Genomic DNA, 27,577 nt, shown 5'->3' on the forward strand with positions numbered 1-27,577 from the left:
GGCTTACTGCTACCTCAACTTCCTGGGCACAAGCAATCCTCCTGGCTTAGCCTCTCAAGTAGCTGGGACCACAAGCACATGCCACCATGTCCAACTTTCTTATTAAATTTTTCATAGAGATGGAGTCTCACTATGTTGCCCAGGCTATTCTGGAACTTCTGGGTTCAAGTGATCCTCCCGCCTTGGCCTCAAAATGCTGGGATTAAAGGATTGAGCCACTGTGCCTACCTAGTGAGTCAGTTTTTGCAGATCTCTTGTTTCTAGCTGTTAAGTGTGGATCAGGTAGATGTTGAAGCTCTTTGGAAGACCTGGTCAGGATCTGCTTATCAATCACTTATATCAACATCATATTTACTGCATGAGGAATGCTGTACTCTTCTTTTATCCTGTGGCTTCCCGTGCTTGTGCATTTCAAGAGTATGCCACACCAGTGTATCGGTCTCTTCTACTCCACAGTCCACTGCTTTTGGGTAGAAGAAACTTCTTTTCTCTCATACAGGTAGAGCAGATGAAATGACTGTGATTAAATTTTAAATCTTTTTTTTTTTTTTTTTTTTTTTTTTGGAGACGGAGTCTTGCTCTGCCGCCCAGGCTGGAGTGCAGTGGCTGGATCTCAGCTCACTGCAAGCTCCGCCTCCCGGGTTTACGCCATTCTCCTGCCTCAGCCTCCCCAGTAGCTGGGACTACAGGCGCCCGCCACCTCGCCCGGCTAGTTTTTTGTATTTTTTAGTAGAGACGGGGTTTTACCATGTTAGCCAGGATGGTCTCGATCTCCCGACCTCGTGATCCGCCCGTCTCGGCCTCCCAAAGTGCTGGGATTACAGGCTTGAGCCACCGCGCCCGGCCAAATTTTAAATCTTTATTTGTTCTCTGAAGATTAATGAGCCAGAAGTGAAGCAGTCATTTCAGATAGTTATTTTTCAAGTATAAAATAGTGTCATTCTCTTAAAGGACTGTTTTTTTTTTGTTTTTTGTTTTTTGTTTTGCTTGTTTCTGAACCCAGGTAATTGACTGGTCTAACCATAACGTTTGTGATAAATTAAGCCAAATTTAAGTATCATTTTGCAGATTTATACATAAGATATTTTTAACTGGATGGATAATGCTGTAAGAACTTGTTGAACCACATTGTTTAAGTTTTGACTGTTTTTGGTTAAATTTTGTTACTAATGCATATGTTTGAAAGAAAATTCAAATCAGTCAAGGATACCCTTATCGAAGCAGTAAAATTCTATAAGCCGAATTGACCATGATTTCTACCACAGGTGCTGACTTTCAGTTATAGTAATCTATAGATTAATCTTCAGAGTTTATTAATTATACAGATTACAGAACTGCTGTAATCTGGGTGACAGTCACTTCAAAAGTTTACATAAAATTGGATAAGTTAGTTATAAATGTTCAAGATTCAGTCTGTCCTCTAACATGCTTATAGAATTTATGGCTTATCTGTACTTACTTAGAAATGTTAATTGCATAGGACCAAAATGTTTCAAATAGGACTAAGATTATTAGAATTTCATTCTTTGAAGTGTACACTGCGTACAAACAATTTTTGAAGCCATAAGTCAGCTCTTGATGTAATTTTACTTTTATTTTTTATTTTATTTTATTATTTTTTTGAGATGGAGTCTCGCTCTGTCACCAGGCTGGGGTGCAGTGGTGCGATCTTGGCTCACTGGCAACATTTGCCTCCCAGGTTCAGGCGATTCCCCTGCCTCAGCCTCCCGAGTGTCTGGGACTACAGGCGCATGCCACCATGCCCAGCTAATTTTTGTGTTTTTAGTAGAGATGGGGTTTCACCATGTTGGCCAGGATGGTCTCGATCTCTTGATCTAATGATCTGTCCACCTCAGCCTCCCAAAGTGCTGGGATTACAGGTGTGAGCCACTGCGCCCGGCCAATAATTTTACCTTTTGTAAAAGGTAATCTCTCTTCCCAATTCAGAAAAACCTTTAGTCCTGCAAGCTGTAGCTAACTTTCTGTCTTTTAAGTTCTTCCAGACATGTGCGGTGGCTTATGCCTATAATGCCAGCACTTTGGGAGGCCGGAGAGTCGCTGCTTGAACTCAAGAGGCAGAGGTTGCAGTGAGCCGAGATTGCACCACTGCACGCTAGCCTGGGCGACAGAGCGAGACTCCGTCTCAAAAAAAAGAAAATTCTTCCACCATGTTGTAGTTCTCAGTTTGATGTAGCTCTCTGCTCTGTGCTTTCTTGCATATGAACGTTGTATTTCCCAGTGTTTATACTATTGAAAATACTACCTGGGGCGGGGTGGTCTCTGTAGAAGTAAAGACACAAAAGCTTATGCGTTGTTATATCTTAGAAGATTTAAATTCAGCTTTTAAAGCTCTTGACATTTTATTTCTTCTCTTTCAAAAAAACATAGTCATTGAAAGAAAATCTTGCAAGGTGTTGGACACTTACTGAAGCAGAGAAGATGTCCTTTGAAACTCAGAAAACGAACCTTGCTACAGAAAATCAGTATTTAAGAATATCTCTGGAGAAGGAAGAAAAGGCCTTATCCTTATTACAGGAAGAGTTAAACAAACTAAGAGAACAGATTAGAATATTGGAAGATAAAGGGACAAGTACTGAATTAGTTAGAGAAAATCAGAAACTTAAGCAGCATTTGGAAGAGGAAAAGCAGAAAAAACACAGCTTTCTTAGTCAAAGAGAGACTCTGTTGGCAGAAGCAAAGATGCTAAAGAGAGAACTGGAGAGAGAACGACTAGTAACTACGGCTTTAAGGGGGGAACTCCAGCAGTTAAGTGGTAGTCAGTTACATGGCAAGTCAGATTCTCCCAATGTATACACTGAAAAAAAGGAAATAGCAGTCTTACGGGAAAGACTCTCTGAGCTGGAACGGAAGCTAACCTTCGAACAGCAGCGTTCTGATTTGTGGGAAAGATTGTATGTTGAGGCGAAAGATCAAAGTGGAAAACAAGAAACGGATGGAAAAAAGAAAGGGGGCAGAGGAAACCACAGGGCTAAAAATAAGTCAAAGGAAACATTTTTGGGTTCAGTTAAGGAAACATTTGATGCCATGAAGAATTCTACCAAGGAGTTTGTGAGGCATCACAAAGAGAAAATTAAGCAGGCTAAAGAAGCTGTGAAGGAAAATCTGAAAAAATTCTCAGACTCAGTTAAATCCACTTTCAGACATTTTAAAGATACCACCAAGAATATCTTTGATGAAAAGGGTAATAAAAGATTTGGTGCTACAAAAGAAGCAGCTGAAAAAGCAAGAACAGTTTTTAGTGACTATTTACATCCACAGTATAAGGCACCTACAGAAAACCATCATAATAGAGGCCCTACTATGCAAAATGATGGAAGGAAAGAAAAGCCAGTTCACTTTAAAGAATTCAGGAAAAATACAAATTCAAAGAAATGCAGTCCTGGGCATGATTGTAGAGACAATTCTTATTCTTTCAGAAAGGCTTGTTCTGGTGTATTTGATTGTGCTCAACAAGAGTCCATGAGCCTTTTTAACACAGTGGTGAATCCTATAAGGATGGACGAATTTAGACAGATAATTCAAAGGTACATGTTAAAAGAACTGGGTACTTTCTGTCACTGGAACGAACTTGATCAGTTCATCAATAAGTTTTTCCTAAATGGTGTCTTTATACATGATCGGAAGCTCTTCACTGACTTTGTTAATGATGTTAAAGATTATCTTAGAAACATGAAGGAATATCAAGTAGATAATGATGGAGTATTTGAGAAGTTGGATGAATATATATATAGACACTTCTTTGGTCACACTTTTTCCCCTCCATATGGACCCAGGTCGGTTTACATAAAACCATGTCATTACAGTAGTTTGTAACATTTGTAGATTGGATAGCATTTTTATGATTTGATGAGTTTCTTGGAAGGTTACTAAGAGTTGTGCTTTATTGCCACTGAGAGAATTCAGAATAAATTGAAAGGTGGAGTCTAAAAATTATTAGCTGTTACAAATGGAACATTTTATTATAATGTAATCACTTTGATTTGAGCAAATGGTTTAATTTTTATCCTAAAAATCAGTTAAGAATATATAAAATCCTATTTTGGCCAACTTTGTTTCTTTTCAGTATAGTTTATAATGAAAAGATCACCTTAAGTGAAATTATTTTCCTTTAATCTTTTATGTATTTATTCACTTTCGGAAGCTAGGAGTGAGCAACACAAATTTTACTCTGAAGTCAGAAGAGCTCATATATAATAATTTGAATGCCCCACCTATTTTCACTTGTCCATTCCACATAGCAGCTTAGTTATGATACTTAATACTTAATCACATAATTATCTTTGACAAAGGTAGAGGCACAATCAAAGAGGCAACTGAGCAAGTCAAATTCTAATGTGTGTACCTCATAATAATTTTTTATCCATTTTCATCTTTATATTCTGTAACATGAAACTTACCTAATCTTAAAATGTTAGCTTCACTTTTTACCTATGAAATACTTACCTTTCTGAATAAATAATAATGTGTCTATAAAATAATGAGACTGATTCTGGTGTCTTTAGTCATTAAGCAGGTATCTAGTCCTATAATGAACAAAGGTGAGGCTTCCTTGAGGAGACAAGTGAAAAATTTTTGCTTCAAAGGAGCTCACAAGCTAAGTAAATAAATGAAATTAAGGTATGGGGGCATGGTGGCCTCAGGCTGTCTAGAGATGTTTGGAAAGGCTTCTTGAGTGAGGTGGCCTTTTAACTGAACTTAGTTTTTAAAGTAGCTTTTGGAGGAGAAATGAGAATTTGCTATGCAGACAGGGAAGGGAATTTCACTTAAAAGGAAGGTTCTTTGGATGTGAAGATACACTACTTTAAGGAAGCAAGGTAGTGCTGGAGGATAAGAGATGCAGACCACGAAGGGACCCATTTTATGCTAAAGGTTTTGTCCTGTAGGACATGAAGAACCTCTGAAGAATTTTCAAGGTGGTGGGATAAGATTATATTGTATTTTAGATTACAGTAGTCCCCCCTTATCTTCAGGATATATGTTCCAAGACCCCCACTGGATGCTTGAAACCAAGGATAGAACATAATTCTATATATAATATGCATGAATTTCTTTTTCCTTCTTTACAGTCTCACACATAGGTTTGTTCTTACCATAGATCTTACCAATCTCAGCATACTTTTGTTTCTCTTATTGAGAACCTTCACCCTTTCACTTAAAGGAAGTGCTTTATAGCTTCTCTTTGGCATATCCAAATGCAAGCATCACTATTGTATTTTGGGGTCATTATTAAGTTACTTAATCATCCTTAATAATCCTTATCTTAGGGATACTTGAACACAAGCACTGTGGTACGATAACAGTGTATCTGCTTAACAGACTGCTACTAGGTGATTAATGGGTGGGTAGCGTAGATACATGACAAAAGGATGATTCGCACCCCATGTGGGATGGAGCAGAACTGCATTATTTCATCACATTACTCAGAACAGGCATATAATTGAAAACTTATGAATTATTTCTTTTTTTAATTATTTGAGATGGAGTCTCGCATTGTCAGCTAGGCTGGAGTGCAGTGACACGATCTCAGCTCACTGCAACCTCTGTCTCCTGGGTCCACGTGATTCTCCTGCCTTAGCCTCCCGAGTAGCTGGGACTACAGGCGTGTGCCACCACACCTGGCTAATTTTCATATTTTTAGTAGAGACGGGGTTTCACTATGTTGGCCAGGCTGTTCTTGAACTCCTGACCTCAAGTGATCTGCACATCTCCGCCTCCCAAAGTGCTGGGATTACAGTCATGAGCCACTGTGCCCTGCCTAAAACTTACGAATTATTTCTGAAATTTTCTATTTAACATTTTCAGACCACAGTTGACCACAGGTAACCAAAACCTCAATCACAGAAAGTAAGCCGTGGATAAGGCGGGACTAGTGTATAGGCAGCAGCCTAGAAGATTGATGGGAAAGGTGTGATGCTAGAAGGTGGTCAGCACAATACAGACATGAGCTGATGAGCATCTAAACTGGGACAGTAGTAGTAGGAGAGGGAAGGAGAAAACATTTGGAAAACAGTAACATTGACATTTCTTGTGAAGGAGGAGAAAGTAACTGTGACTTCTAGATTTCTGGGTTGGGTCATCTGTTGGATAGTAGTACCATTGAGATAGGGAATTCAAGGTTTGGGGCAAGGGTAATTGGAGATGAGAATTGTGTTTGGAGGTAACTACTAACATTCAAGTGGAGAGGGTTAGTTGGCAGTTCTATGGTCATCTCTTGCCGAGACTGTATATCAGACTCCTGGGAGAAGACCAACATCTACGGGGTTGTAGGGAAGGCTAAGGACAAGAGTGGGGAGTGGTATCATGAAAATCCAAAGGCCATCTCAAGTAAAAGGAATAAATGTGTCATGCTTTTTAAAAAGTTGATGTGTGGAAAATGTCTTCCTGGCTTGGAAACTGGGCGGCCAGGGGATGGCAGTATGGACTTCCAGTGAAGTAGTGACGGAAGCCTGATCATAGACATTGAGGAAAGCAGTGTAGGTGTTGTGAGCTTTTGCTGTAAGAGAAAAAGTTGAGACTTTTGTTTTGCTTGGTTTGTGAGAGATGTGTATGTATTTCTGCTGAGTGATAAAGCCAACGGGGAGGGATTGATTTTTATAGGAAAGGAGGAAAAATAATGGAAACACATCTCATTATTTTATTGTCACATTTCTTTTCTTTGTTATCTTTTGAGTGTTTCCCCTTTTTGCCAGTAGAGTTATTGTCTATTTTTTCTTTCTAGAGGACAAAAAAACTAATACAGACTCCTTTATTTTTATATGGATATACTAGGATTATAATTCAGATATTTAATATCTTTTTTCAGAGTGTTCAGATAATAGATTAATGGAGAAAACATTTAAAATTGTTTAAAATTTAAATACATTGAACTCTAACATAGATGAAAAATGTGTTTACTGCTTTCAGTCGACCTGATAAAAAGCAACGTATGGTAAATATTGAAAACTCCAGGCATCGAAAACAAGAACAGAAGCACCTTCAGCCACAGCCTTATAAAAGGGAAGGTAAATGGCATAAATACGGTCGCACTAATGGAAGACAAATGGCAAATCTTGAAATAGAATTGGGGCAATTACCTTTTGATCCTAAATACTGATTCACAATTGAGTTAAATTAGACAACTGTAAGACAAACATATGCTTTGTACAATGTTTGGTATTGAAACTAATGAAATTATCAAGATGACAATGTCTTTTTTTGTTTCTAAGTATCAGTTTGATAACTTTATATTATTACTCAGAAGCATTAGTTAAAAGCCTACTAACCTGCATTTTCCTGTAGTTTAGCTTCGCTGAATTTTTTTTGACACTGGAAATGTTCAACCGTAGTTTTATGAGGAAGCCAGGCATGCAACAGATTTTGTGCATGAAAAGAGACTTCCTTTCAGTGTAAGAGCTTAAAGCAAGCTCAATCATACATGACAAAGTGTAATTAACACTGATGTTTGTGTTAAATTTGCAGCAGAGCTTGAGAAAAGTACATTGTGCTGGAATTTCATCATTAACATTTTATAATCTTACACTCACTTCTTGTCTTTTTGTGGGTTCAAGAGCCTGCTGACTTGTGAAGAATTTGCTGCCCTCTTAAGAGCTTGCTGACTTGTTTTCTTGTGAAATTTTTTGCACATCCGAATATTGTCGAAGAAACAATAAAACTACACCATGAGGAAAACTAAAGGTCTTTATTTAAAATCTGGCATTGTATTAACATGTGATTTTATACTATGTGGTATTTTATACATTTCCTCAGTAGTGATATTTGGTAAAGCAGTTCATATAGTTTTTTTCTAAGTTCCATGAATCTTACCCAGTGTTTACTGAAGTATTTAAGCAGCATCTGAATATTTCCACCCAGCAATGTTAGTTTATCTCAGAAAGTTCAGAATTCATCTTTGTGTTGAATTTCCCTTTTAACTTCCGTTCATAGACATATACGTGACTTCCAATTCGACCCTCCGGCAAGTGAGTGTGGAAGAAAACAGCAGTTTTGTTATAATTGCTTGAAATTAGGAAAGCACTTATTTCCTAGAAGCAAATAAATGTTTAAGTAAATAAAGGCTACGTTTTGCTGAGTACTGTTTCAGTCAATTTTAGAATTGCCTATTCTAATTGTTCTCTACAACTTTTTGCTTAATAACAGAATTAACTTATAGGAAGTAAAATACCTTGATAGTTACAGAACTGGGGCTTATTTTGACTAGAGAAAAGACTAATTATGAAATGTGGGTTGCAACAGACCATAAAAAAAGGTTGTATTATCTGTTTACCTGAGGGTTTCCTAAACCTGGGATACAATTAAAATACTGAGATTTCCTCTTTTTCATGTTTACTTACCTCTTCCAAAATGCTGAAGGTGATCAAGTGAGTAGGCAGTGATGCATCGTCATGAAACTCTCTATGTAACCAGTTTAAGGGATTTAGGTAAAATACATCTGCTTCATCAAGATACTGACTTTTTCCAGTCAGGTCTGGGGGGCACTGGAGAAATCTCATGGGTAGTGGGCAGTGAACATGGCTATGAAAAGAAAAGTTACCATAAATAAATACAAGTAAAACATGAAAGTTTTCATTAATCTTAAGATAAGTCATTTATATACTTAGCAAAATGTGAAATCTGAATCCATAAACTGTTGCAGTTAAGAAGCAAGCCTTTAACTCATTTTCTCAAAAATAAAAAACATGATTCTCATACCATGTACCTATGCATCAGCAGCAGTATAATCTACAAGCCCAAACTAGCTCATAGAACTCCCTTTCAAGGAGAGAAGTAGGTCAGTAGGGGGACTCAACATTCTGTAGCATTGGTATTCTGTTCCAGACGCGTAAATGGTCTTCAGGACCAGGTAAGTTTACTTGTTAATAGTAAAGTAATTCTCCATAGGCGTATTTGATAAAGTAGGAAACTGGATTCTTTCTCTCTTCCCTTTCTGCTCTGATAGGGGATGGATCACATGCTTACATGGCAAGTTTTGTTTTTTTTGGAGACAGAGTTTCGCTCTCGTCACCCAGGCTAGAGTGCAATGGCGCAATCTCGGCTCACTGCAACCTCCACCTCCCAGGTTCAAGCAATTCTCCTGTGTCAGCCTCCTGAGTAGCTGGGATTACAGGTGCCCGCCAGCACGCCTGGCTGATTTTTTGTATTTTTTAGGAGAGATGGGGTTTCACCATGTTGGCCAGGCTGGTCCTGAACTCCTGACCCTCAAGTGATCTACTGCCTCGGCCTCCCAAAGTGCTGGGATTACAGGTGTGAGCCACCGCACCCAGCCACATGGCAAGTTTGAAGTGTGTGTGTGTGTTTCTTATATATTTATATAAGATTTAGAAGTAGAGAGCAACATATGTCCATTGATTAACATCCAAATAAGTAATGGTTTTATCGTGGCATAGAAAGACTAGAGTAGGTCGGGCTCAGTGGCTCATGCCTGTAACCCCAGAACTTTGGGAGGCCAAGGTAGGTGGATCACTGGAGGTCAGAAGTTCAAGACCAGCCTGGCCAACATGGTGAAACCCTGTGTCTACTCAAAGTACAAAAATTAGCTGGGCATGGTGGCATGTGCCTGTAGTTCCAGCTACTCAGGAGGCTGAGGCAGGACAATACTTGAACCCAGAAGACGGAGGTTGCAGTGAGCTGAGATCACACGTCACTGCACTCCAGTGGGCAACAGAGCAAGACTCTGTCTCAAAAAAAAAAAAAAAAAGTATAAAAAAGATGGATTCATTTCTAATACCAGTTATGACAATTTAAGCCAGTTACTTAGGTCATGAAAAAAGCCATGTTTATAACTGCCTTAGGAAAAATTAAACCTCACTGATAACAAACATTTAAAATTTCCAGTTAGAAATGAAGTTAATAATTATGCAGGAGGTTTATTTTATTTATGAAATGCATACAAATTAAATGTACACAAGACCTAATAGTGATTTATTTATTGGAAATGAAGGTCTTGTTTCGAAGGGAAGCAGAAATTCCTCAGAAAAAGCTGCCTGCCTTATATAAAAGCTGCCGGCCTACTGTAGTCTTTCTTTGCCACAATAAAACCATTACTTGTTTGGATGTTAATCAATGGACATACGTTGCTCTCTACTTCTAAGTCTGATGCAAAATAGGCATCAGACTTTTTCCTCTGTTGTGTGCTTTGAAAAGGTGTGGAGAACTTGGTGAACTGTACAAAGCCTAAGACATCAGCTGACTACAAGTATGTATAAAGAACATCTTGGTACCTTTAGGATTCCTGTTCTCTGCAGTATTACCCCTAATGTGAGCACAGAGAATGAATGTCCCTGTTTTAGCCACGTACACATATAGTAGGGAATCCTTACGTTGAAAGGATACCTGATGTCTTTCATTTAGCCTGTGGTTTTTGCTAGGATCTCAATTTCTAAACTGTATATTAATGACTGGCATTAATGATTAGTTAAGTAGGAGTATTCCAAGTGTTAAATTCTCCTAAAATGATAACCACAGTGATTAAATTAATTGAACGTGCATATGAGACATTAACTCCAGATTGTTTAAAGCCAGACTGAGTTAGTTACAGATTTTATTTATTTATTTATTTATTTATTTATTTATTTATTTATTTATTTTTTAGGCATAGTCTCGCTTTGTCGCCCAGGCTGGAGTGCAGTGGTACAACCTCAGCTCACTGCAACCTCCGCCTCCCTGATTCAAGCGATTCTCCTGCCTCAGTCTCCCGAGTAGCTAGGACTACAGGCATGCACGACAACACCTGGCTAATTTCTTTTGTATTTTAGTAGAGTCAGGGGTTCACCAGGTAGCCCAGGCTAGTCTCAAACTCCTGAGCTCAGGCAATCTGCCCGCCTCAGCCTCACAAAGTGCTAGGATTACAGGCGTGAGCCACCACGCCCAGCCTGGTATATAATTTTCCATAGGAAGTCTGGCTCCTTTGCCCCTGTACCATTATTGGGTAATTGGTAACTAATACAGCTTCCTGAAATACAAGCACAGGACCAAACGGATGTCCTTCTAAAGGCCATATATAGTTGAGGCAATTTTAGTTTATTTCCCAGAAACACTTAATTCAAGCATTAGAATATCATCTAGTTGCTTTCCCTAATTTTTATAGGTGAGACAACTGATGTCCAAAGAGATTAAAAATCTAGTTTAAAGCTGGGCATGGTGGCTCACGCCTGTAATCCCAGCACTTTTGGGAGGCTGAGGTGGGCGGATCACCCAAGGTCAGGAGTTCGAGATCAGCCTGACCAACATGGAGAAACCCCGTCTCTACTAAAAATACAAAATTAGCCGGGCATGGTGGCACATGCCTGTAATCCCAGCTACTCAGGAGGCTGAGGCAGGAGAATCACTTGAATCCAGGAGGCAGAGGTTGCAGTGAGCCAAGATTGTGCCATTGCACTCCAGCCTGGGCAACAAGAGTGAAACTCTAAAAAAAAAAAAAAATTCTAGTTTAAGATGAGGGCAATAGTCCAGTAGTAGATCTGGACTAAAATCTTATGTTTTAAGTTTAATTCAGATTGTGTAAAGATGTATCACAGAGATCTGTAGTAAGGTAAGTAATACATAAGTTTCTTTACTAAGAAGACTATCAAATACCTACAAATTGTTTTATACTGACTTAAATCAGAATTAAGTGTAAGTAAATTGTTTTTAAAGAATAATAAAGTTTATTTAAAAGGTTTTCTTTGACACAGTTCAAGTGGTTTTTAAAATCCATCAGTGAATAAATATGAGTGGGAGTTTAAAATTTATCATTTGATCAATGACCAATTAATTCAAATCCAGGAATCTGAAAGGGAATTTTAAAGTAGTCAGTTTCAGTTTCTTAACAGCATATAGTGGAACATCTGTTATTACCTGTAATAAGGAGTAGAGTGGCAAGGCATCATTATAAATATTGAAGCTGAAGATTTATTGGGATTGTTGTAACAAACTTTTTGAATATGACTCATAACATCAAGAGTACCTCGTTGATGAACTAAACCAGTATAAAGGGCGAGGAACAAATTTGATAAAAACAGGAAACTCAGAGCTGGTTTCTTCCATGTTTTCAGGTGGGTTAGTGAGTATCCTATATGAAGATAGACATATTGAACCTTAACACTGACAATCTTTCATTATGTTAACTGCAAATACATCTGTAATTTTTAATGGAAATAACATAAACTGTAATACTGTTACGACAAATAAGACATAAGCAGTAAGTCACATCTCTGACCATTCACTACTATTGTCATCTAGGTCTTGACTTTTTCTAGTAAAAGGTATTGAGGTATAGTAGGAAGATTATGGTCATGGAGTCTAGGAGGTCCAGATTTGAATTCCAGTTCTAGCACAAGTTGTTTTACTTTGCTGATCATTTCGATAATAGTACCTTTTTCAAGTGTTAGAAAAAAATGTCCAGTGCCTGCCCTGGTACATAGTAGTTGCTAAATAAATAGGACTTTTAATTATTCCATTTACCTACCTCTTTAATCTCCCAAGCACTAATAATTGGTATTTTAGTGTGTAATATGAGTTTCAATAATGTGTCCTCTTAGGAAAATAAGCCATTGGGCACCTGGGAGATTTTCCATAAGTATCTGAGTGCTATGTCTTACTTTTTTTTCCCACTACAGTCTGGCAACTTGAAGATGCTGAACAATTTTTCTTTTTTGATTTATGAAAGGGATTATTCTGTGGGGCAAAACAACAAAAAACCAAAGCAAAAACCAAGTTGAATGAATAGAAGGGTATAAAAGGATAAGTAAAAGTCTCTCTCCCCTCTGATAGTCCTTTTCTTCAGCAACAGCCACTGTTAATGGACATATTAGGATCTACTGAGAATACCAAGAACAAGCCTTTCCACTGGAAAAGATTAAGCTTATTAGTAAGCATGACATTTTGTTCATAATTTACATATATTCTTTTTATAGAACTAGATAATAGTTCTTTTTGAACTTGGGTATTCTTCATCCAAACGTTGGTTTGCCCAAAATGTTAGTACAATACTCAGTGGGGCCAAGGCAGTGTATTTTATTTTGTTCCTCCTATAAATATGTTAATGACATACACGGTTCATAACTCATGAGTTGGAATATCACATATCCATGTCACCTAGTACTTTTTAATCTACTTGAAATAGTTCTGATTAAGTAATAATCTGAAAAGTTGTGTGGTGAAAAATGTAGCAAGAGTAAGAAAACTAAGCCTGTCACTTAAATCTACATTTATAAGATGTTTGAAATGGTAAAATGAGGAACCTACTAAAAGGAATGATAATTGGAATTAGCTTTATTTGAAATAAAATAGCTGAGATGAGAGGATTGCTTGAGGCCAGGAGTTCAAGACCAGCCTAGGCAACATAGTGAGACTCCATCTCTATAAAAATAAAAAAATTAGCCAGGCGTGATAGTGCGCACCTGTAGTTCCAGCTACTGGGAAGGCTGAGGCAGGAGGTTCATCTGTGCTCATGAGTTTGAGGGGACAGTGAGCTATGACCACGCCACTGCACTCCAGCTTGGGTGACACCCTGACTATGAAAATAAAAATGAATAAAATAGGGCCAGGTGCAGTAGCTCACACCTGTAATCCCAGTACTTTGGGAGGCCAAGGCAGGCAGATCACTTGAGGTCAGGAGTTCAAGACTAACCTGGCCAACATGGTGAAACCCCATCTCATATAAAAATTAGCCGGGCATGGGGTCAGAGATTGCAGTGAGCTGAGATCGTGCCACTGCACTCCAGCCTGGGCAACAGAGCGAAACTCTGTCTCAAAATAAATAAAATAGGATTCTAAAAGTTCAACCATCTGTAATAACCCCAGTCAGATCCAGCAGATCCCCAAATATAAGCTGAAGCACTTGACTTGGGTGGTAGGCTAAAACACCACCTACTTTAGTAGGCTCAAATACAAAAAGCTACATTAAAGCCTTGTCTTTGTCTGTCTGTACTGCTATAATGGAATACCTGAGGCTGGCCAATTTATAAAGAAAAGATGTTTACTTGGCTCATGGTCCTGCAGGTTGTACAAGCATGGCACCAGCATCTACTGGTGAGGGCTTCAGGCTGCTTCCACTCATGGCAGAAGGTGCAGGGGAGTCCGTGTGTGCAGAGATCACATGGTGAGAGAGCAAAAGCAAGAAAGTGGAAGGTGCCAGACTCTTTTTTAACAGCCAGCACTCAGGGGAATTCTCAGGAAACCTAATAAGGAGAACTCACGTATTACCCCAGGATGGTGCCAAGCCATTCGCGAAGGCTCCAACCCCATGATTGAAGCACCTCCCGTTAGCCCCACCTCCAACAATGGGGATCAAATTTCAACACAAGGTTTAGGAGACAAACATCCAAACTACAGCAAGCCCATCCTACAGCAAGGCCCTAGAAGATACGGTTTGTTCTCAGTTATTTGAAGATACTTATAAGGTGAGCATGTGTAAAGTGATTCACTTAATAATTTGTTCATTCAAGGCCGGGCGCGGTGGCTCACGCCTATAATCCCGGCACTTTGGGTAAAACTCTGTCTCTTTTTACTAAAAATGCAGAAAACAGTTAGCTGGGCGTGGTGGCGGGCACCTGTAGTCCCAGCTACTCGAGAGGCTGGGCAGGAGAGGCGGAGCTTGCAGTGAGCTGATATTGCGCCACTGCACTCCAGCCTGGGCGACAGAGCGAGACTCTGTCTCAGAATAATAATAATTTGTTCATTCATTAAATGTTGGAAATTTTTATTAGAAACTGTGGCACTGGGTCAGGCGCAGTGGCTCATGCCTGTAATCTCAGCACTTTGGGAGGCCAAGGCGGGCAGATCACGAGGTGAAGAGATCGAGACCATTCTGGCCAACATGGTAAAACCCCATCTCTACTAAAAATACAAAATTTAGCTGGGTGTGGAGGCGCATGCCTGTCATCCCAGCTGAGGCAGGAGGCAGGCTGAGGTATGCACCTGTAGTCCCAACTGAGGCAGGCTGAAGCAGGAGAATCACTTGAACCCGGGAGGCGTACGTTGCAGTGAGCTGAGATCACGCCACTGCACTCCAGCCTGGTGACAGAGCAAGATGCCATCTCAAAAAAAAAGAAGAAAAAAAAGAAACTATGGCACTAGGAATACAATAATACAGGTGGGTGATACAAAATGAGAATACTTGGTGATCAAGACTATGAAAATAGCACTCTGGGTAGAATGCTGGAAGATAACATGCTTGTATTTCTAGCATCTTCAGCACTGGTGAGACAGGGTGTCTCTTAGGTAATGCTTGCCTTCCATGATGGTGGCTTTAACTCTCTGAGCTTAGCTCATTTTAGGATGGATCATTTTAGTGAGAACTGAATCTCCGTATTACTTAGAGAAGTAATATAAAGAATGCTGGGAAGAGAAGGAGCAGCTGAACACTGCCAGGGAGAGTCAGCTGATAGCTTAGTTTTCTTGGGGACAGTGGATACTGAAACAGTTGCCATTCAAAATTGTCTTCAACAGTATTATGGATCAGAGGAGCTTTTGTGGAATATTCTGGGAGCCTTACTACATGTCACAGTATTATTTCTAAGAAAAAAATATTTCAGGTTCCAACTTAAAAATGAGGTTTGGGGATAAAGCCTTACTTAAAATAGAACTATCTTTATATTATTATTATTTTTTGAGACAGAGTCTCGCTCTGTCACCCAGGCGGGAGTGTAGTGCCAAACTCGCTTATTGCAACCTCCATCTCCTGGGTTCAAGTGATTATCCTGCCTTAGCCTCCCGGGTAGCTGGGATTACAGGTGTCTGCCGCCATGACCGGCTAATTTCTGTATTTTTAGTAGAGATGGGGTTTCACCATGTTGGCCAGGCTGGTCTCAAATTCAGGTGATTTGCCCGCCCCAGACTCCCAAAGTTCTGGGATTACAGGTGTGAGCCACAGCACCCAGCCAGAACTGCCTTTATTTACATGTTTAGCATCCTATAAGCATTACTAAGCATTTGACATATAAAGAAAATATCTTTGTAATTTCAGTTCTCATCAAATGACTTGTGCACATGTTAGAAAAGAACCTAACTTTAGAGTTATATTAAGAGTCCTGAATTTAAGGCCTCTGAGGGGCTTTTAAACCTTGTGGCACTGAAAGCTTCCAAAAGGGATTTCAGAAATGAGTTGCTAAAGGAAGGGTTGGAAAGATTTTCCAGTTCCAATGCTAGACTGAGTGAACCACAAGAGAAGCCTAAGGTCCACCATTTTCTTATAGACAAGTACTTCTGTTTCATCAATATTTAAAATAAATGAACAAGATTCCAGTAGGTGACGTCCAGTAAGTCTAATTAATGGCACGCACAAATTTGGAGATGCAGTTCTCACTGAAATAATCCACCCTCAAATGACCTAGCTTCAGAAAGTGATCATCCCCACCACGTAAATGATGTGAATCCCAATCGCTGAAGATTTAAGACTTCGTATGTACCCCAGTGACTGAAGTACAGGTCCCTTCCTTTCACATAGTAACAACCCATTGCTAACTGGGTGCTAAACATCATCCCTAAATACTTAATTTGCTCCTATTATCTGGACCTACAAAAAGATAACCGAAAGTGGGTATACAGAACATTTCTGGAAGAACTTCTTAAGAAAGTGATAACAATAGTTACCTCTGGGGAATGGGGCTAGATGACTTGAGGATGGCACACTAATTGTTTTTGTACCATCAGCATTTATTTTCATAAAAAAAAAAAACATTGGGCTCCTATCAGATCATGTTCAACAGATTACTGTTACAGAAATGTTTACAATCCATTACGTCTCAGTTGACTACTCTTCAGGATAAAATCTAAAAACCTGAGCATATAAGAAGATACTTCATGAGATGGTTCCTTTATAAAGCCATATCTCTTAATCATCACATTATTTAGCGTGATATACACACTTTCTAAAATTTTGGATATCCAGCGTGGCACTCCGTAATTTCCAGCAATGACTAAGTTCCTTCTTACCAAGGTAAGGTTCATGGTAATAGAGAGGATGGGAGTATCTGAGACTGTACATTACTGTTTCCATCCTGGTTTTGACAAGAATTATCAGGAAACCTAATGTTAAGAAAAAAAAATCCCTATCACATTTTACCAATTAGAGATCTGAGTTATTGTTTCTATTTTTTTTTTTTTTTTTTTTTTTTTTTGAGACGGAGTCTCGCTCTGTCACCCAGGCTGGAGTGCAGTGGCCGGATCTCAGCTCACTGCAAGCTCCGCCTCCCGGGTTCATGCCATTCTCCAGCCTCAGCCTCCCGAGTAGCTGGGACTACAGACGCCCGCCGCCTTGCCCGGCTAGTTTTTTTGTATTTCTTAATAGAGACGGGGTTTCACCATGTTAGCCAGGATGGTCTCGATCTCCTGACCTCGTGATCCGCCCGTCTCGGCCTCCCAAAGTGTTGGGATTACAGGCTTGAGCCACCGCGCCCGGCCTATTGTTTCTATTTTTAAATAATCTTTGAGAAAGCTTAGTTTCACTGTTTAGATGAGAACAACAAAAGGTGGTTCAATTCTGGAGTGGGACATACAGTAGAATGAGGCTGGGAAAGAGAGACTTTGAACTATTAACCATAATGAGGGTACTGGGCACAGATGAAGGTATCAAGAATTTTTTTTTTTTTTTTTCAGACAGTCTCGCTCTGTCACCCAGGCGGGAGTGCAGTGGTGCCGATCTTGGCTCAATGCAACCTTCACCTCCAGGGTTCAAGTGATTCTCCTGTCTCAGCCTCCCGAGTAGCTGGGATTACAGGTGCGTGCCACCACACCCGCCTAATTTTTGTATTTTTAGTAGAGACAGGGTTTCACCCTGTTGGCCAGGCTGGTCTCAAACTCCTGACCTCAGGTGATCCACCCACCTCAGCCTCCCAAAGTGTTAGGATTAGAGGCGTGAGCCACCGGCAGCTGGCCAGGAAGAATTTTATGTTGCTACCTTGTTAAGGAAGTAAAGCCATCTTTTCATCTTCGATAGAATTCAATAGTTAATGCCTAAAACAAAGACCTTTAAGTGGCATTATAAGTGTTATAGAGATATTGAGGTAGATACCAAAATAACCAGCTGAAAGAATGTGTAAGTGATTGTTTTTGGGGAGAGGAAATAGAAGGGAGAGCAGGGGAACACTTTTTTTTTTTTTTTAAATTTCTTGTGGAAGGTCTTCTGAAATAATGTACATATGCAATTTTGATAAAAAGATTGGAATATGGGGCTAGGTGTGGTGGCTCACGCCTGTAATCCCAGCACTTTGGGACGCCAAGGCAGGTGAATCACCTGAGGTCAGGAGTTTGACACCAGCCTGGTCAACATGGTCAAGCCCCATCTCTGCTAAAAATACAAAAATTAGCTGGCTGTGGTGGCGTGGGCCTGTAATTCCAGCTACTCTGGAGGCTGAGGCAGGAGAATCTCTTGAACCCAGGAGGCAGAGGTTGCAGTGAGCCAAGATTGTGCCACTGTACTCCAGCATGGGCGACAGAGCGAGACTCTGTCTCAAAAAAAAAAAAAATAAAATAAAGATAAGAATATGGAAAAACAAAGTGGCCCAGTAAGAGAGAAGTCTATATTAGCCACCACTGTGGTAAAAACAGATAAGCAGACACTCAACTCAGAATCAGTAGTGGGTGCTGAACTCTATCAGCACAAGTGAGAGATTCAATCTAAGAACCGAATTAGTGTTGCTAAAATATCACCTTTCTTTTACAAATAAGGAAACTGAGGCACATTGTTAAACAATTCACTAAAGATGAGAGCCAGTCACAAACTACATTTTCTAGAGTTGAGTCCTATTTTATAGGACTAAGAGAAATTCAAATTAGGCAAGAGAGGTTACTGTAGATTGAAAAAAACAGCTGCAATTATTTTTCTTCCTGTGTCCCATCCCACTATGAGGCTGGCATTTATTTTCCCACCTCTTGAGTCTGACCTGGCCCAGTGACTTGCTTTGATTAAAAGAATGTGGTGGAAGTGACAGTGTGCAAATTCCAAGCGCTTGTCTCAAAGGGTCTTGCATATTTGCTCCCTCTCTTGGAACCTGGCCTACGCCAAGTGAACAAGCCCTAGCTAGCCTATTGGAGGAAGAGAAAACTCAGAAGAGCTGAGAAGACTTGGCCTACAGTTAGTTGAACCCCAAACATGAGAGCCCAGCCTAGGTCAACAGAGGTATCTACCCAAACTGCAGCTGATGACGTTTGTTTAAGTGAGCTCAGTGGAGATGAGAACTGCCCAGTTGAAATGTAGACCTGTAAATAATAATAAATGGAGTTTTAAGCCACTACAGTTTTGAGGAGGCCTTTTACACAGCAATGGCTGATAGAGTTGTCATGTTTATATAAAAATAGGTTAAAACAAGTCACACAAAAGCAGCATATGGCTGAAATGTGTGGTATAACTCAAGATTTCAAGTAGTTAGGAAAGATTCAAACTAGGTCTCTAAAACATCAAGAGCTCCAAAGAGAACTGTTCTAAATGTCCGAAGATTCTGTCTAGGTGAGATCACTAGACAGAATTGATCCTACTGTTGGAACCTCTTGGCATTAAAGAGCTCTGACCGTTAGGGGAAGTGCAAATCTCCTAGGAATCAGTTTTTTGACCCACTCTAGAACCTTAGGTAGGGGGTGGAGCATCCTGTGAGGAGATCAAGGGGTTTTCTAGGTCGCTGTCTTTTAGGAATCCGTCTAAGTAGACAGAGGATGGAAGAAGGGGTGATTCTCACCTATTAAAAGGGGATCTCTTTATCCCTCATCATCATTTTATCTCAATAAACTGGGAATAGGCCCTGGTTACAGGGATCTTGCCACTTAAAGATTCAATCTTTCAGACTGGGAATGAGGATTCAGACAACTCAATCTTCAGGTAAATACTTGGTAAAGAAACAGGACACAGAGGAGGAATGCTGGAAAAATCTGGTTTATGAAAACAGAAATCAAACCAAGTTACTAACCAACCTCCCCATCCCCTTCAGGCACACAAAAACATTTGCCTCTGTACTCTGGCAATGCTTAATTATAACACACACTCAAGTGGCTATAAAAAAACCCAACAAAACAGAAACCATTTTAACATCTGAATAGTGATTTATGAACAGATTTCCTCTGGCAAATGGGGCCAGCTATTCTTAAGGCTTGCCAAATAGCTGTTAGATGTCTATATTTCTGTATGTGCCTGCATTTGTATATGGTTAGAGTGTAAAGTAATGACAGACTGAGGCTTTGGTTTCAGAACTTCAGATGTATCAAAAATACAGATTTTTATGTTTGATTTTATATTTGTATGTTTATCTCCTTAAATCGAAGAGATTATACATCTCAGATCTATAGGAGTTGATGTATACTTGGTCAAACACTGCTTGACTCAATGTTTTTCTTTTTTTTTTTAAGTAAAAAGTTTGAAAACTAACTCCCTAGGTTTTTTCCAGCCTCCAGTTCAATTGGCTAGTCATTTCTTCTCTCCCAACGTAGTGATTTTTTTTTAAGGTCTTAATATTTGAAGGAAGCCAACAGTCATTTATTCCGAATTAAACTTGAAGTTAATAAAGTTTCAATTCATAATTTTTCCAAACCAACCAATGTAAAAACCCAGATTTTCCTGAATTGAGTCATGTAAGAATTTTTGTAAGTGACAAAAAAAATACATGTTAAGACTGTGGAAAAATGGAGAAAAGGCCTGAAATAAAATCAGGAGTTAATTACTTAAAAAATTGCATATGCCAGGCTGGGCGCAGTTGCTCACGCCTATAATCCCAGCACTTTTGGGAGGCTGAGGCGGGTGGATCACCTGAGGTCAGGAGTTCAAGACCAGCCTGGCTAACATGGTGAAACCCCGTCTCTACTTAAAATACAAAAATTAGCTGGGCATGGTGTTGCATGCCTGTAATCCCAGCTACTAGGGATGCTGAGGCAGGAGAACTGCTTGAGCCCAGGAAGTGGAGGTTGCAGTCAGCTGAGATCGTGCCACTGCACTCCAGCATGGGCGACAGAGTGAGACTCCGTCTAAAATAATAATAATAATAATTGCATATGCCTTAGAGTTTTAAAGGTGTAAATGTTTTGTGTGTAAAAGCATTAAAAACTAGTTTCAACAGCAATAAATACATTTTTCCTTTGTGAAAATGAAGACCCTTACAGTTTAACCATAAACTTAAAATAGCTAATCTAAAACAGACATTAACTTTACGTTTTAGTGAGAAACAATACCACCAAATAGAAACACCACCACCAGAAACTGCTTTGGGTATTGGATATTTATGTGGGTGTTTTGTTTGTTTGTTTTTTGAGAGACGGACTTGCCATACTACCCAGGCTGGTCTCAAACTCCTGGACTCAGGCGAACCTCCTGCCTCAGGCTTCTGAGTAGCTGGGACTATATGTGCACACCACTGCACTGGGCTAGGATCTTTATGTTTTTATCTCACTTTAGAGGATATAGGAAAAAAGGTATTTGGACTACAAAAAGGGAATATTGCAGTAAGATAATCTGTAATTAAGTAATTCCTTATTAACCTAGTTGAAAATAAAAATAGTTTAATGAGGATGTGTTATCTTTGGACTATTTCTATATAATTTATTTTCTATAACAAACAAAAGCACTTACCACAGAACACCATACAGAATGGTAAAACTGGATAAATAAACCTGAATTCTTTGTGGCTCAACATGCTATAATAAAAAGAAATTTTAAAAATATTAGTTATCATGTTATATGATACATTGAGAAAGTAATGTATTTAATATAAAATATATTTAACTTGATCTATTTATTTTCGAAGTACTCAGACTGAATTTCTTGCTTCAGGAATTAGTCTCATTTTTTAGTTATAAGGTGATTATGAGATGGTAAAACTAATCATAAAATATGATGTCAATTTGAAATTACAGAGTACAGTTACATTCTAAAAACGGGATTTCTATTTCTATCCAAGTAAGTAAAATTAGTCAAATTTGGAACAAGGATACATCATTTTTATTTTATTTTATTTTATTTTATTTTATTTATTTTTTTTTTTGAGACTGAGTCTGGCTCTGTCGCCCAGGCTGGAGTGCAGTGGCCGGATCTCAGCTCACTGCAAGCTCCGCCTCCCGGGTTTATGCCATTCTCCTGCCTCAGCCTCCGGAGTAGCTGGGACCACAGGCGCCCGCCACCTCGCCCGGCTAGTTTTTTGTATTTTTTAGTAGAGACGGGGTTTCACCGTGTTAGCCAGGATGGTCTCGATCTCCTGACCTTGTGATCCGCCCGTCTCGGCCTCCCAAAGTGCTGGGATTACAGGCTTGAGCCACCGCGCCCGGCCTCATTTTTATTTTAGAATGTATTTCTGTGGTCCTTCAATTTAAAATTTTGGTGGTATTGACTGATTGATTGATGATTGATTGACTGAGACTGGATCTTGTTTTGTCACCTAGACCGAAATGCAGTAGCACAATCATAGCTCACTGCAACCTTAAATTCCTGGGCTCAAGCAGTCCTTCTGCCTCAGCTTCCCAAATAGCTAGGACTACAGGCACATGCCATCATGCCCTGGTAATTTTACATTTTTTTCAGAGAGAGGGTCTTGCTATGTTGCTCAGGCTGGTCATGAACTCCTTCAAGCAATCCTCCCACCTTGACCTTCCAAAGTATTGAAATTACAGGCATGAGTAACTGTGCCTTTTTTTTAAAAAACAAAAAAGTTAGTCCAAGTTCTTAAAAATTGAGTGTAATCCTTATTAAGCAAACTACATATCTAAAGTATTCACTCTAGTGCCTCCATAATTACTACTACTTGTATCTTCTAAGATAATTCCCACTAACAAAAGTTAATGGCACCTCCAAAAAATAAAGTTTACTTTTTGAAGAATTTGATTTGATTTCTTGGTAACATAAAACATTTTAGCCTTTTGAACAAATAAAATCTTACCTATAAACAAGCAGTGTCCATAGCACAGTCACCAAAAGTATCCGGTGTCTCTTTGGTGCTAGATAGCAGCCATGAATAAAGAAGGGTAAGTGAGTACCCAAGATAACTGGAAATCCTTGACTGAAGTACCAGTGCCATGGATGAGAACCATAAAATGTTCCCAAGTTCTGCAGCACGTTAAATTTCAAAAAATTAAATTGAACCAGAGTCCACTGGCACAGTTGAAGGAAAAATAAATAGAAATGTGTTAGTGCCAAGTAGTAATGTTTGGCATTAGGGAACTGACACAATTTTGACATTAAATCAGAACAAGTCTTAAAACCAGGCAATAGTTTACATTAATAATTTTTTTTTTTCGTGCAGTGGCACGATCTCGGCTCACTGCAAGCTCTGCCTGCCAGGTTCACACCATTCTGCTGCCTCAGCCTCCCGAGTAGCTGGGATTACAGGCACCCGCCACCATGCCCGGGTAATTTTTTGTATTTTTAGTAGAGATGGGGTTTCACTGTGTTAGCCAGTATGGTCTCGATCTCCTGACCTTGTGATCTGCCCGCCTTGGCCTCCCAAAGTGCTGCAATTACAGGCGTGAGCCACCGTGCCCGACCTAATAATTTTGACTAATGACTATATGAAATCCTTCTTGTTATTTTTTCTTCTTTACGTATTAATGTGTTCTTTGTTAATTTGTAAAACTAGGTTTTTGAGATTCAAAGTGAGATTCAAACTTACATTTTAGCAATCTAAGTTTTTTTTTTTATTTCAATAGTTTTTGGGGCACAGATGGCTTCTGGTTACACGAATAAGTTCTTCAGAGGTGATTTCTAGGATTTTGGTCCACTCATCAGCGAAGCAATGTACACTGTACCCAATATGTACTCTCTATTTTTCACCCCTCTCCCACCCTTCCCCACCCCGCGTCCCCAGAGTCCATTCTATCATTCTTATGTCTCTGCATCCTCATAGCTTAGCTCCCACTTGTAAGTAAGAACATATGATATTTGGTTTTCCATTCCTGAGTTATTTCACTTAGAATAATGGCCTCTAGTTCCATCCAAGTTTTATATCTAGTTAGAGATAAGGAGGATACTAGACAAATTTTTTGGACTGTGTGTGGTACTTTACAATATCACATTACCTGTTAAGATAAAGCTTTGAAAACATTACAATTTGAATTACAGCACAAAGCTGACAATAATGACAAACAGCAACAACAGGTAACATTCAGTGCTCACTTAATAATTCCCTGCCTTAAAATGTACTCTCCTGAATATTAACTAGGAATACTAATTCTTTTATGTAGAAAGCACAACAAATTGAACCAAAGGCTTATTAGGATATGCCTAGAAGTCTTTTATAGTGTATCCCATATCATTTAAAAAATTGTTTGCCTCTGTTCTAAAGTATTAATGGATTAAAAATAAAAATAGCTGTTAGCTTAATATACTTTTACTTACTTGGCCAAAAAAAATACGATCAATCATCAGAGACAAACTCAAAGTAGCAAGGCTGAAAAACAAAAATAGAATAGTGATTCACATTTGCAGCTTGCTGAAAATCCACTATTAGCATATGGCTTTGTATGTGCCTTGCATCAAAAGCCACTATAAAAATGCTTTACAGTTTCACCAACTGAATATGGATTTACACATTTTGAAAGGTATCTGTTGATAAAGATCAGTAAATAAGATTATATAATTAATCAATTAATATCATAAAAATATATTAATATAAAGATTATTGAAAGACTACTGCAGTGTGACAAATTACCCCAAAACTTGTTAACTTAAACTATGAATATTTACCATTTCATAGTTCCTGGGGATCAATAACCTAGGTGTTGCTTAGCTGTGTGCCTCTGGCTCGAGGTCTCTCATGAATTGTAGTCAAGCTCTTAGCAGGGGCTACAGTTTCATGTGAAGGTTCAATTGTGGGTGGAGAGATCAGCTTCCAGACTTGCTCACATGGTTGCTGATGGGGCTAAGTTCCTCAACATATGTCCATCTCCTTAAGGCTGCTTCATGACATAATAATTGGCTTAACCCAGGGTAAGTCGGCCAAGAGTGAGTGAGACAGGCACCCAAGATGGAAGCCATAGTCTTTTTTATTTATTTATTCTTTTCTTTTTTTTTAGAGACAGGGTCTTGCTCTGTCACCCAGGCTGGAGTGCAGTAGTGTGTGATTATGGCTCACTGCAGCCTTGACCTCCCGGGCTCAAGTGATCCTCCCACCTCAGCCTCCCAAGTAACTAGGACTACAGGTGTGTGCCGCCGTGACTGGATAAGTTTTGGATTTGCTGTAGAGATGGGAGTCTCACTGTATTACCCAACTGGTCTCAAACTCTGAGGCTCAAGCAATACTTCCACCTTGGCCTCCCAAAATGCTGGGATTACAGATGTAAGCCACTGTGCCCGGCCACCATATCTTTTCATAACCCAGTCTTATAAATGATATCCAATCCCTTCTGCTGTATTCTACGCATTAGAATTGAGTCAACAAATCTAGCCCATGTTCAAGGGGAGGGGATTATAAAAGACATAAACAGCAGAAGGATGCGATCATTGGAGGCCATCTCAGAGACTGCCTACTACAAACACATATACAGAAAAATACGCTATGAGGATAAAGCTCTATGAATCATCACTATATGAACACAACTGTGTAACTGCCATACAGAGCGGGATAAAGAGTATTAGCAGCACCCCCTTATCCCTTCAGTCAGTCCCTACCCCCTCCCCAAAAGTAGCCCAAAGGTAGCCCTTCTGCTTCCCAAAGATAACCACTATCCTAATTTCTGACAGAACAGATGAGTTTTATCTTTTTTTGAATTTTATAAGAATAGAATCATACCATATGTACTCATGTCCAAATTCCTTTAGTCATTATGCTTGTGAGATTGAACCAAGTTTTTTTGCATGCTGTAGTTCATTCATTTACAATGCTGTGTATTGTAACTATGTATACCACACTGTATGTATTCCTGCTGTTGATGGACACTGTGCTTCCATTTTCAGCTATTGTGAATAGTGCTGCAATGAACATTCTTTTACACATCTTTTGGTATCCATATATATGCATTTCTGTTAGACATATACCTAGGACTGGAATTGGTGGGCCCTAAGGTAGTGCTCCCTAACCTTTTTGGCACCAGGGTCTGGTTTCTTGAAAGATAGTTTTTCCATGAACAGGTTGCGGGGTGGGAGTGGGGCATGGTTTCTGGATGAAACTGTTCCACCTGAGATCACTGGACATTAGATGCTCATACGGAGCACAATCTAGATCCCTTGCATGTGCAGTTCACAATAGGGTTTACACTTCTATAAGAATGTGACAGGAGGTGGAGCTCAGGCAGTAATGCTTGCTTGCTCACCTCCTGCTGTGCAGTCCAGTTCCTAAGAGGTCATGGACTGGTGCCAGTCCACAGCCTTGGGACTGGGGACCCCTGTCCTAAGTTATAAGTGCAACTATGTATTTATTTAGCTTTTGTAAATACTTAAAAGTTTTCCAAAGTAGTTATTAGTTTGCATTCCCACAGGAATATATAAGTTCCACATCATACTAGCCATTTGGGTGGATGTATAGTATAGTAGTATTTCATGGTGGTTTTACTTTGTATTTCCTAATAACAAATGAGATGAGTCTCTTTATACTTATTGACCATTTTAATATTTTTTGAAGTACCTGATGAAATCTTTTCAATCATTTTTCTATGAGTTATCTTTTTCTTATAGATTTTTACAAGTTTTATATATAATCTGGATGTAAGGGTTTAGTTGGTTACATGTATTACAGCATCTTCTTCTGATCTGTAGCTTGCTTTTTCACTCTTTTTTTTTTTTTTTTTTTGAGACGGAGTCTCACTGTGTTGCCCAGGCTGGAGTACAGTGGCACAGTGGCATGATCTCAGCTCACTGCAGGCTCCGCCTCACAGGTTCAAGCAATTCCCCTGCCTTAGCATCCTGAGTAGCTGGGATTACAGGTGCCTGCCACCACATCCGGCTAATTTTTTATATTTTTAGTAGAGACAGGGTCTCACCATATTAGCTAGGATGGTCTCGATCTCCTGACCTCATGATCCACCCGCCTTGGCCTCCTAGTGTTGGGATTACAGGTGTGAGCCACCACGCTGGCCATGCTTTTTCACTCTTAGTGGTGAATCTGATGAACAAAAGTCTTTAATTTTAATATATTCAAATGTATTTATCTTTTTCTTTATAGTTAGTACTTATCGTCTATTTAGGAAAGTTTTGCCTGCCTCAAGATCATGAGGATATTCTGTCATATCTTGCACAACCACCACTGTTTTACCTTTACATCAAGATCTATAATTCCCTTAGAGTTTTTTGCTTTTTTGTTTTTCATTTTTGCTTACGCTGGGAAGGTAGGAGTCAAGATTTTTTTTTTTTTCCATATGGATAGCCAACTATGTATTTATTGAAAAGACTATCCAGGCCAGGCTCGGTGGCTCATGCCTGTAATCCCAGCACTTTGGGAGGCTGAGGCGAGTGGATCACGAGGTTGGAGTTCAAGACCAGCCTTGCCAACATGGTGAAACCCCGTGTCTACTAAAAAAAAAATACAAAAATTAGCCAGGTGTGATGGCAGGTGCCTGTAATCCCAGCTACTTGGGAGGATGAGGCAGGAGAATCGCTTGAACCCAGATAGCGGAGGTTGCAGTGAGCCGAGATTGCGCCACTGCACTCCAGCCTGAGCAACAGAGCAAGACTCTGTCT

The 27,577-nt window shown here is 39.4% G+C and overlaps 3 protein-coding genes across 7 annotated transcripts in view; 2 read left to right on the top strand and 1 right to left on the bottom strand.

Annotated features, from left to right (window-relative positions):
• LOC105489915 (cell cycle progression 1) overlaps positions 1 to 8,089 on the top strand; it is a 50,405-nt gene extending 42,316 nt beyond the window's left edge. For 4 of the 5 annotated variants that reach the window (XM_024795315.2, XM_024795317.2, XM_071066809.1 and 1 more), the window contains 2 exons: positions 2,389 to 3,794; positions 6,925 to 8,089. In XM_024795315.2, coding sequence (XP_024651083.2) covers positions 2,389 to 3,794; positions 6,925 to 7,114 — 1,596 coding nt within the window. In that variant the 3' untranslated portion in view covers positions 7,115 to 8,089. The remainder of the gene's footprint in view (positions 1 to 2,388; positions 3,795 to 6,924) is intronic. The other variant, XM_024795330.2, reaches the window with a different exon arrangement.
• The window catches only part of LOC112422971 (PIGB opposite strand 1), a 40,288-nt gene continuing 20,330 nt past the window's right edge, over positions 7,620 to 27,577 (top strand). The window contains exon 1 of the mRNA XM_024795344.2: positions 7,620 to 7,695. Coding sequence (XP_024651112.1) covers positions 7,680 to 7,695 — 16 coding nt within the window. The 5' untranslated portion in view covers positions 7,620 to 7,679. The remainder of the gene's footprint in view (positions 7,696 to 27,577) is intronic.
• LOC105489906 (phosphatidylinositol glycan anchor biosynthesis class B) overlaps positions 7,681 to 27,577 on the bottom strand; it is a 37,933-nt gene continuing 18,036 nt past the window's right edge. Inside the window, exons 7-12 of the mRNA XM_011755093.3 lie at positions 24,302 to 24,353; positions 22,848 to 23,059; positions 21,548 to 21,612; positions 11,854 to 12,067; positions 8,352 to 8,532; positions 7,681 to 8,042 (exon numbers count right to left, since the gene is read on the bottom strand). Of these exons, the coding sequence (XP_011753395.2) occupies positions 7,878 to 8,042; positions 8,352 to 8,532; positions 11,854 to 12,067; positions 21,548 to 21,612; positions 22,848 to 23,059; positions 24,302 to 24,353 (889 nt within the window). The 3' untranslated portion in view covers positions 7,681 to 7,877. The remainder of the gene's footprint in view (positions 8,043 to 8,351; positions 8,533 to 11,853; positions 12,068 to 21,547; positions 21,613 to 22,847; positions 23,060 to 24,301; positions 24,354 to 27,577) is intronic.

This window comes from Macaca nemestrina, chromosome 7 (genome assembly GCF_043159975.1).
Source record: "Macaca nemestrina isolate mMacNem1 chromosome 7, mMacNem.hap1, whole genome shotgun sequence".
Taxonomy (NCBI): domain Eukaryota; kingdom Metazoa; phylum Chordata; class Mammalia; order Primates; family Cercopithecidae; genus Macaca; species Macaca nemestrina.